This window comes from Morus notabilis, unplaced genomic scaffold, assembly GCF_000414095.1.
Source record: "Morus notabilis unplaced genomic scaffold, ASM41409v2 Scaffold553, whole genome shotgun sequence".
Taxonomy (NCBI): domain Eukaryota; kingdom Viridiplantae; phylum Streptophyta; class Magnoliopsida; order Rosales; family Moraceae; genus Morus; species Morus notabilis.
Genome location: NW_010356884.1, coordinates 110789 through 122449, shown reverse-complemented (window position 1 = coordinate 122449; position 11661 = coordinate 110789). Strand labels below are relative to the sequence as shown.

Sequence of the window (11661 nt, the reverse complement as noted above, 5' to 3'; positions counted from 1 at the left end):
ATAGAAATAAGCATTAACACACATAGATAAACAGGAATAAGATTCAATAAACATTCCATAAGCAAACTATCTTTCTTACAACCTTAGTTCCATTATGAGACCTAGCTAAAACAAATTAGTTCATAACTGAATTTATAAAAACCAAATTCCCAGTATATTTTATTATTCAACACGGATCACAATTCAAAAGAAGCAAAAGAAATTGAAGACAACAGAGAGAGAAAAGAAATTTAAGCTTGGACGTTTGGTTGGAGGATTCAAATCATGTTATTCAAACCATTTTTTATTTACGTGTATTTTTTATGAGAGAAAATACTGTAGCGAACCATGCATCATGATTCGAATTAGGGAACGAATCCCTCTACCAAACGGTCTCGTTCCTCCTCTTTCTCCATGTAGCCTTCAAGCAGTTATATGCTTCTCTTCTTCTCTGGTACTTTCCTCCTTCTATTTCCCTTTATGGTTCTTGCTTTTTTTTTTTTGTTGGTTTCTCTCGTCTGGTTCTTGCCTCCCACTTTCTCTATGGATCTTTTTCTCTTTTTTGGTTACTTCCTAATTTGGCTTGAAAAAGCCTTATTTTCTCTTTTCTTTTCTTTGGTTTCGGGGCTTTTTTTCCTCTTTCCTTGCTGTGGCTGCTTGCTCTAAAAAATGGGTGTACTCTTCATTAGGGCACCAAGTAAGGACACTAATGTGTCACCAAGTAATTGGTTTAGGCAGAAAATGACATTTGCACAGCACTTATCTTCGTGTACTTTTTCTTCTCTCTTGCAGTGTCATGCGCTGACGTCATCCACTAAACTGTTCGTTGCCCAATTTTACTGCAGCGATACTGTAGCATTTTCTTCACAATTCCTGCAGTTCACACCATATACCACAACTCAGCCTTTTTTTTTTAATTCAATTTTCTTCAAAATCACTTCAGAAATAGCACATATACAAATCGTAGCATGGCATACGACAAAACACATAAATTGAAAATAAAACCATAGAAAAACAAACAAACTTACCTTCGGCTGAGCAAACTTTAGGCTTAAAGATGCCTAAAATAACTATAATTTCTAGAGTCATCAATTTATTATTTTATTTGCCTAATATTATAATATTAGTCTAATTATTGTTAATTTTAATATAATAAATATGTAATTTATTTTTATTTATTTAATAAATTAAATAATATATTTTAATTTTTTAACATTATTTTTTATTTATTTTATTTAAATTTTGACAATTTATTTTTATATTTAAAATAATTGTACAATTTATATTTATTATTTTGTTACTATATTATTACACTAAATATTTTAATTATGATTGATTTTAATATAATAAGTACACAATTTATTTTTTAAATTAAAAATATAAAATTGACTTAAAGGGTATATTAGTATTTTTATACTATTTTATTCTGATATTGGATGTAAGTGAACGCATTAATATGATTTAGAATGACTCCGATTCTAAATCCTATCATCAAATAAATAACTTATTTTGACTCTGATTTCTCACTCTTAATCCTACCTATTTCAAATTATACCCACTCTGATTCATACCCATTCTGATTACGCATAAGTAAACATCTCATCAATTCATCCCTTTTCAAAAGATATTATTCCAATTAAGCCCCTTTTAATTTCCTGAACAACAATAAGCTTACGCTTTTTTCTTTTTTTTTTAATTCGAGGCAACAAACTATAGACTATAGTTAATTCCTTTTAGTTCTGCAGAAAATAATAAAAAAAAATTTTTTACCCATAAATCTCCAAACTTTGTCCATGGGTTAAAAACTTAACAAATAGAAGGACTAAAGGCACACAAAAAAAATCTGTAAATTTGGGGATCTAGTTATCCAAATATTTAAATTGGGGACTCAAGTGTCAAAAAGTTTCAAAAAAATTATTTTGGAAGGGCAAAATTTCAAAATTTTGGAGACCTGACGTCAAAAAGTGAAAAAACCTAAAAGAATAAGGAAAGAACAAATAAAATAAAAAAAATAAAAAAAGGGCAGCTAAAAGTAATTAAAAGCGCATTTAAGATTTTTTTTTTTTTTAAAGTTTCTCGGGAATGGGAAGAGCAAGAGTCACTTAAGAAGATTCTCTCGTTTGGACGACCCCAGCTCTCGTTTCCCTTCAGCATTCCATTCCAAACCCAATGCCTTTCACAAATTTATCTCTAAACGAGTTTTCTTTCACGTTCTGGTAATTACTTTCCGTTTGGTTCCCGAGAAAACGCAATAAAGTTTTCTTTTATCCACCAATTTGTTAATTTACATTTACTCTCTTCTTTTCTTTTCCCGTCAAAAGAGTAAAAAGGTCCGAATTTATTAGCTTTTTTGGGGGGGTCCTTTTTTTTTTGTTTAGGAAGGAGATTTTTCATTCACTGAATACTGGGTCAGGAGAGTTCTGATTATGACTGATATTGCGAGGTTAGAGAGGCGGTTGAAGAGAAGAAGCGTAGCTAATAGTTATTTTGGGAAAAAATCCAATAGGAATGCTTTAACAGTGGTGGAAAATAACCAAGCTAAAGAAATGCCGGAGCTTGTAGAATACCGAAACTCTGTTAGTAGTAGCACTTATGAACACGGTGATTATGATTGTTATGATGATCAGAATCAGGATCCTCATTATAATATGTTCTTGAACAATGTGAAGAAAGATGGACAGTCCTATGCACTTGTGGTTTCTCAAAAGAATGATGTGCCTGACCTCTTGAAGTACGAAATTGTAGACTTGGTGGGTGATGATGAGTGCGGGGCGGCGGCTCCCGAAGCCATTGAGGCTCCTCCTGAAGCCATCGAGAGTTATCCGGTGAATCGGAAGATTAAAGGCATAAGGATTTTAAGGTGGCTTTCCTGTGGAGAGAACGTGGAAATTCCTGATAGTTCGACTAGTTTTTCGAGTATAAGGGACGCTTGGAGCCCAAGAACGTTGAGGTATCGTGCGAGGAATAGTAGAAAGGGAGAAATTTCGGGAACTTCGGATGGTGGAGTGAGTAAAAGAAGGAAGGTTCGCTCTGCTGGAAGGAATGTGGGGAGAGAAACTACTGTACGTTCTGGTTTGGAGGGTAATTGTTTGATTGAGTATGAATTTGACCGTGAAGGTGATGATGAGTGCGGGGCGGAGGCTCCCGAAGCCATTGAGGCTCCTCCTGAAGCTATCAAGAGTTATCCGGTGAATCGGAAGATTAAAGGCATAAGGATTTTAAGGTGGCTTTCCTGTGGAGAGAACGTGGAAATTCCTGATAGTTCGACTAGTTTTTCGAGTATAAGGGACGCTTGGAGCCCAAGAACGTTGAGGTATCGTGCGAGGAATAGTAGAAAGGGAGAAATTTCGGGAACTTCGGATGGTGGAGTGAGTAAAAGAAGGAAGGTTTGCTCTGCTGGAAGGAATGTGGGGAGAGAAACTGGTGTACGATCTGGTTTGGAGGGTAATTGTTTGATTGAGTATGAATTTGACCGTGAAGGTGATGATGAGTGCGGGGCGGAGGCTCCCGAAGCCATTGAGGCTCCTCCTGAAGCCATCGAGAGTTATCCGGTGAATCGGAAGATTAAAGGCATAAGGATTTTAAGGAGTCTTTCCCGTAGAGAGAACACGGAAATTCCTGATAGTTCGACTAGTTTTTCGAGTATAAGGGACGCTTGGAGCCCAAGAACGTTGAGGTATCATGCGAGGAATAGTAGAAAGGGAGAAATTTCGGGAACTTCAGATGGTGGAGTGAGTAAAAGAAGGAAGGTTTGCTCTGCTGGAAGGAATGTGGGGAGAGAAACTAGTGTACGTTCTGGTTTGGAGGGTAATTGTTTGATTGAGTATGAATTTGACCGTGAAGGTGATGCAGATGATGATGTACTGAGTGAAAGAAGAAAGAGCAGGTTGCCGCGGAGGAGAGCAGGCAAAGAACATAGGGGTCCTAAATCCAGCGGAACAAGTCTCAGATCTGGTTCAGAGAATACACAATTGGTTGAGAATGAATTTGACCATGATAATGATGAAGATGATGATGATGTTGCTGAAGAGTATATCAGATGTCCGAGCTCTGGTTATGGGGGAATTGGTTCCGAGGGTAATTGTTCGGAGCAGCACCTAAGCGACCATGAAGGTGAATTTGAAGACGACTATATCAGATGTCAGAGCTCTGGTTACAGGGGAATTGGTTCCAAGGGTAATTTTTCGGAGCAGCACCTAAGTGACCATGAAGGTGAATTCGATGAAGAGTATATTAAAATTTTGAATTCTGGTTATCTAAGAACTTGTTCAGAGGGTAATTTCTCAGCTCAGCGCCAAAATGATGATGTACTAGAAGATTTCTCCACATATCTTGATTCAGTTGAGTGTCGAGATCCTGCTCGTGGTGGAACCAACCGGCAGTCTAATAGAAGACCTCGTTCGAAGGTTAGTCATTTGGTTGAGCGTGAATGTGACTGGGAAGACTTTTTTGATGATGCAGATCAAGAGTATTTAAGATTTCTGCATCAGCTTGATAAGGATGGTGAAGCTTCAACTTATAAGATCGATGATAGTCCAGAGAGATCTAACAAGGTGGAGGAGTGTGAATCTGATGTCGAAATCATTGAAATGGACAAGGACCCCTATAGGGGTGGAACTACCCCATTTGTATCTTCAAAACAGCAAGTATATATATTCTCCTAACACAACATTGATCTTGTTTTATTTGTTTGCTTTCCTGTGAATAAACATGATTATTCTTTGGTTTTTGTACCTTAAGCTTCTTTTTTATTTATTTATTTATTTTGGATTCTTTGTGATTGCTTTGTATTTGTTGATATTCTGAAAAGGAACAGATTGATGTGGATGACTACAGTTTGGCTGAAGATCCTTCTATGGCCTGTTCACAGTTTAAGAAGGGACTTATGGAGGATCTTAAGAGGCCTTATGACTCCAGAGAGCTTGAAACTCTGAAGGAAAATGTTTCTCGCCGAAATCCAGTACTTCGGGATAGAGTTATGCGAAAATCCACAAAGTCATATCCAATGGAACATAAGCGTGGCAAATCATATCTGGACTTGTATTCTGGTTTGTTCTCTTTTAGTTGTCAACTTATTTGCTTTTCTTCTGTTATGCTTCTCCTAAATTTATTTATTAATTTATGTAGATTTTGCAAAGGAGCTTGACCAAGTCAAAAATGATAACCTCAAATCTTTGAATCTGTTGCGTGGGTTTTTTTACTGGTTGAAGGTACGTTTTCAATTTTTGGTCTTGCGTCAGTCAAGTTAATGATGCTGTTCTTTATCCATTAAAAGAAAGTTCGAAAAAGGATGGGTTGCAATTAGATGTCGTTTTGTCTGGGCTGATGATACTCTTTACTTTATATCTTAGAAACCAGATCAGTCAATGGTCCATTAAAATGCTCAGTCTAACCATCAGTTTCAAAAGTGGGTTGATTACAGTGTCGTTAGCATCTATATTGTATCCATAATGCATGCTCATATATGTGACCTTTTTTTTTGTCACAATGATCTCAACAGACTATATACGCAGTTATCAGCTGTATCTTTCGCTAGAGCAAGTATACGTACGCATGTTTGTTGTTTGTGATTGATGACAAGTGTAATGCTATGTAGTCTCATATTCTGATGGTGTACTTGGTGTGATTTTGTCAGCATCTCACCCAAGATAAAGGATTCATGCCATGGCGGGATCCATCGTGCTTGGAGGTATTACCGCAAATAACCGGAAGAACTCGACGCGTCTCCAGATCAAAATGCAAGACTGATTTGTAAAGTAAAGGGTCTTCTAATACAGTTGCATCTTATGCAGTAGAAGTAAGCTGTGATTTCCTAAAATCTTATTTTGTTAGGTGAGGAGAGAAATTGGATGTGAACAGTTCATGTAGTTTTGCAAGTTTTTACTTTCTTTTTTGTTTAGAATGTCACCAGGCTACACGCAACAGTAATTATAATATTGACTTCACAACATGAAGATTTCAACAATAAGAAACCCATGTTGAGGTTTTTTTTTTTTTTTTTTTTTTTTAACGAAACTCAACCACCTTTGATCTAAACTTTAGAGTCTACCGCATAAATAGACACAAACTTTGGCCCCTCTGTAGCATCATCACCATCTTTTGCATTCTTCAAGAGGTACTTAATACAAATTTAAAAAAAAAAAAAATCTTACAGGAAAAGAGAATAAAAATAACTTGGATGAAGATGTTACTTCTTACCACATCTTTAGCATTCCTACAACAGGATGTATGAGAAAAGAAATGACAGATTTTCATGTATAGAGCTCAAGAACATAAATTTCTTGTCATTGCTGAATTGTGAAAGTACTTCAAATTGGTTTAAAGTGTGTGACAACTTCTGTACAAAATTTAATTGTTCTTAACATACGCTTGAATGATCCAAATAAAATAGTAGCAAAATGTTGCATCTCTTCCTTTTTGTCCTCTCCAAAAGTTGTAAGCTTGGGTCGTTATTGATTTTTCTGAAATACTGATAAGGCAACGTGCTAACTTATTTCATAACATCTCATGATTGCTCATCTTGAGGTTGGATTTCATTGTTGTTAAAGAGAATGCGAGGCTTTCCCATGCTGAAATTGAGGACTCTAGCGTTCATGTTGTACTTTATTTCCCCATCAAATAGCAGCTTCCTTATGTAATGTTCTATGTCTGAACCAATTAACCGAAGTGTGTATTCTGTCAATGGCGCGCCCTGGTTTGAGCACCACCAAAAATTCACAGTTTGAGAGACACATATGATTCATCTGGTAAGTACAAATCGATTAATATTGCGGATATCGAGTTATTTGGTTTACCTCGTAGTGATCAACAAGCTCTTGGAAGTAAGAGTAGACCTTGTTGCAACTCTCTGAATTCCACACAAACTCATTGGTGGGGTCGAGAATGAGCGTGAGCTTGTCCATCTGAGTTTGATCAAACTCGCAGGTGACGGGGTCGATGTAGGCAGCGTAAATCCTGACATGTCGAGTGGTACTGCTCAGCCACTGCCCTCCATATTCTCTGCTCATGTTCTTGCTCTTCACGTTCACTTGTGGCTCCACAGGCCTTGGTTTAACTCCCCGCGGCGAATTCGCTTTCGGTTGTTGAGACTCTTGTTCTTCCTCTACTTTTACTTGTTTTGATGATTCTTCGGCTTGAGCTTGCTGCTGCTGAGCTGAAATGGAGAAAGCCCTTCTCTTCCCAACTTCTCTTCTGCTTCCCATGTAACCCAACATGGGAATTTTTGCTGATACCATGTAAGAGGATGTTGCTGCCATGGCTGAAAAGAGCATAATAGTTGTAGTACCAATCCGGGACTTTGTTAATTTTGACAGTTTTTTATGTGGTTCAGGCTCTCCTCTTTTTGGTTTTGCCTTCTTCTTTTGGGTTCCCAAATTTCCGGGAAACTATTGCAAGGCTAATATTCTTAGGTCCATGTGTTTGTTTTTGTTTTTGTTTTGGATAAGTTTTCTTGTTTTATTGGAGGGAGCTTGTGTGTGTTAGATAGCTTGTCAATTGGTAGTCCTAAATATGGGGCTACGAATATGCATATATTCAACTATACTTTAATAGTTTTTTTTATTTTTTATTTGCAATTAAAACATATATGTTCATAATGTAGAGTAAAATCAGTCCAAGACATTGTATTCAAGTAAAAATATGGTCGGAGCAAAAAAAAAATTCAAGTAAAAATATGGTATCATAATTATAAATAAAAATAGGGTATGACTATGGTACCATTCGGTACGGCTATATTGATCCTCCCTTTTCTTTGAACCGTTAGAGATTGAAATTAAATAGTTCCAGATCGCGGTATCATGAAAACAAAAGTAAACACAACCACATTAAATAATAATCTTTTCTAATTTAATTAATGATTAGAAAAATGAAAAAAAAAAAACTCCTCCACCGACGAACCACACGCCGCCCCTCCGCTCTGTGGCTTGCAATCTCAATCACAATGGGTCGGAATGAAATCGCGATCTCCGTCCCGGCCCCTCCGCCTCCGTGGCTTGCAATGGCCGTCACAGCAGCGGAATGGCGACCTCATTCGCGATGGTCGCGAGGAGGCCGCGATGGGTCGCGACGAAATCGCAGGTCACAAGTCGCTACCCATGGTGGGATTCCACCGCTGTCGTGATTTGGGGTCGCCGATCGGAGCCTTTAAATCTTAGTGCCCTCGCTCCGGCGACCCCCGTTTTAAGATCTGTTGAAAGGTTTTTTTTTTTTTTTTTTTGGTTTTAAATTTAGTGTGGATGGGCACATTAGATTAATGGCGAGTTCACTTATTTTGGACCGTTAGATGGACTAAAAAATACGTTATCTACACCGAATTTAGGGTGCATGCTTGCATGGTCACAGGTCTCACTCTTTTAGCTCTTCAACTGCATTGCTTTCTGCCAAATAGTCTACATACTCCTTAAAGGCTAACCATCACAGATCATTTTTATCCGTGCAAAGAGATTGCTAAAACGGATTTCAGAATCACTTTTAATTTACATGATTTTTTATAAAAAAAAAAATGTTACACCACGGTCGAGGAATTGACCACTCCTTTGGACGACAAGCGCCGAGACCTCTATGTCGAGAATCAGTCACTGGCGTTGAGGGATCAACTGTAGCTAAGGTGCCCTTCATACGTCGAGAGTTCATGCGGGACGACGCGGATCGAGAGCCCCGATGAGGTGACAAAGGCTACGACGTCGAGGAAGTGGCTCAATCCAATCCAAAGATAGTCCTGTCAACTTAAAGAAAGATATACTGTATCAACTACTACTGTCGAAGTCAGGAAATCAGGTAGCTGGTAAGAGTGGTTCGCCTTACTGGGAAGCTGTAATCATGAAAATACAACTGTCAAATCCCAGAATTAAGAGATAGAGGATGATCTACTCGGGAAATGCAGATGGAGTCTCTCATGTGTACAAGGCCTATAAATAGAGCCGTGCGAATTCATTAAGTTTTTTACACACTATTCAACTATCCCGGAGAAATTGTAATCAACAGAGTATTAGTGCATCCACAAGTGGACTAGGCCAAGAAATCTTACTGAAACACTATAAATTCTTGTCTTCTCTATATTAATCTCCAGCATTAATCCTTAATCAATCCGTGAGAGGTTACTGTGAGTGTTCTCGGAGAGTTAATCCTTAGTTGACAAAAAATCACCGTCAACAATTGGCGCTAGAAGGAGGGCCAGGAACCCAAGAAATCAATCCAACAGTAAGTAGTGAGTATGTCTCCGAGAAAGACCCGCAGCATGATGGTAACTTAGAAAAGCCAAGAGGGCCAGAATTCGGCACTCGGAGGAAGGAATCCGACGAATCCGCCCAACGGCGGCTAGGAACTAGTGGGGGTACGGCCCCATAAGGCGCAACCACAAGCCGCTGGAAACCCCCCAGACCGCCTTGAGCAGCTCCAAAGGCAGGTCGAAACACTTGTTGTGGCCGTAGAAAGGATAGCCACAGCCCTCGCCGGACGGGAATAAAGGCCAGATTCGATGCCACCATTAGAGGATGCGCCGATGAACGCCGCCGCTGGGAACCAAGTAATTGGTGACCGATGTGGTGACGCCGAGGGGGTCGGTGATAGTGGGGCCAACAACCCCCGCCCAGCCAAGCCGAACAGATCTGTGGGGAGCAGGCAACGAGCTGCCAGGAGGAGAGCCCAGGAGAGGGCCGCGGCCCAAAAAACAAATGACCAAGAGGTACCTCTTCGACCGCAGGAGAACGTGAACCGGAGGAACGCGATCCCAATAGAGTCTTCGTCTGTGCGCGGAGGAGACCTAAGGGAGCGGCTGAATGCTCGACGCGACCGAGACGTGCAGCGGACCTAGGAAAAAGAGCTGGGGCTTCCACCCATGGCAACTAGAAGTCTTCTCGACCATGACAGGCGGGACTGGAGGTTTGGATTTAGAGTGGGTGCCTAGGTAGAAAAATCCCCTCTGACCGGGGGAACCCCTAAGGGCATAACAGTACAAAAATTCCTCGACGGTTATGTCAAGGTTTAAGAATTTTCTCCACAAAATGATCATGGAGTTTATTGTCACCCAACAATTGGACGACCGTTGTGCAGGGGAAATCCTGTGAAGGCCACAAAGGGCCTTCACAAAAGGAAGAAAATGTAGAGTCTGCCCAAAGCTAAGGGAGCACGTGTATATGGTCATGTGATTGGCAGGGGGGTTGTGAGCCTTATCGTTGGGGGTTGGGATAATCAGATAAAAATTATTGGCGTCGATCCCCGCGTCGTTGAACGCCCTCATGGCAACCCGGGGCTTGATCTTCGATAGGTTGACGTCTGTCACCATCCCCGAGATGCCATTGGTCGACGCCACCCCATAACCACGCCCCTCAGCAGGGCCGACCCTTAGGCTGTCGTCCTCATCATCAAGGAGAATCACTTCGTCCGGCTGAGAGGTCGAGACAGACCCCTCGGCGTACTCGTCTACCTAGCGAAGCAGAGAGTCCCCGTTGTCACCTGAAGATGTACTCGTCGATGCGGCATCCTCAAGGTCATCCCTAACCCTAGAAGTGAATGCCTCTTGACCTCTAACCTGTTTGGGCAACATGCTCTGGAAATAAATATAGAAAGGGTCGAATTAGTACCTAGTGGTCAAGAGGCCAGAAACAAGAATCAAGAAGAAATGGATGCAAGTTCAGATCAGAATCTGGAACCCCACACAAAGAAAAAGGAAACTCATGCTAGGGTCCCAGGAACCTAGAAACGAGCTTGAGGAGACCCAGCAAGAGCAACCGAGCCCAAGTGAACGCCACCCAGGCACCGCCTCTCACGCCCCCCAAACGGGGTGGGTGACGTGGAGCTCGATTTGGGATTAATAAAACAGATTCCCAACCAGGCCCCACACTTAACTGCATTAAAATATGATTAAATTATAGAATTCCGGAGCCTCTGACACACAGGGCTCCACCCCACAGGACATACAGTATCGTACATACATAAACATGTAAATAATCATTACAACAGATATCAACCACAGTCTAGTAAACCCAAATATTACATAAGTTAACAAAATTCTCAAATCTCTTACATTTATTCAAGAGGATGTCCGCAATCCTCACTTGATTCCAATAGCAGCACAACTCAGCTGCTCCGTAGCACTTATCCAGCTACTGCGCACCGCTCCTAGAATCTCCTGGGAGGGGTTTAATACATTTGAAATATAAAACGTGAGCGAAAGGCCCAGTAGGATATAATTTGAAATAAACGTTATAAATAAATGAATAATAAATGTATAAGTAAATAAAATAAGACATTCAGTCCCGACAGAACAGCCGGAACCTCACATCCTTTCTCTCAAAGGAAATATAACTGTAAATAACCGTTTTACAGGCTTCAGCAAGTAATTAGTACAAATTACTTACCTAACCAAGTGCCTCGCCTACCCGGACCAAGTTTCGGGTTCTGCACCCTGAGGATGCACTCTCCGCATCCTATCTAGGCTTACAGCAATATACTCTATTACCAGTTCACAAGATCTCTTTATTAAGAAATCATTCATAATATTTTGAAATCGTTAATACGACCCCACGAACTACTCAAGCCGTGGGCCCCATGACTGGACAAGCCATGACGTTCCATGACTAAACAAGCCATGGTTTTCAAAACGTTTTCTTTCACAAACCAATCCCTTTCTTTAAAACATTTTCAAGGCCAAAATCCTTTTTGAAAACAGGCTCACAAGGAAAA

At 40.1% G+C, this 11661-nt stretch overlaps 1 protein-coding gene across 1 annotated transcript; it reads right to left on the bottom strand.

Moving 5' to 3' along the window:
* Positions 1-6249: 6249 nt before the first annotated feature.
* On the bottom strand, positions 6250-7791 carry LOC21387352 (NAD(P)H-quinone oxidoreductase subunit M, chloroplastic). Its single transcript, XM_010088887.2, has 2 exons — positions 6774-7791; positions 6250-6670 (listed from the first exon to the last, which is right to left on the bottom strand). Exons 1-2 carry the CDS (start codon positions 7248-7250, stop codon positions 6485-6487), a joined length of 663 nt encoding a protein of 220 aa, XP_010087189.2. The 5' UTR covers positions 7251-7791; the 3' UTR covers positions 6250-6484.
* Between the last annotated feature and the right edge of the window lie 3870 nt (positions 7792-11661).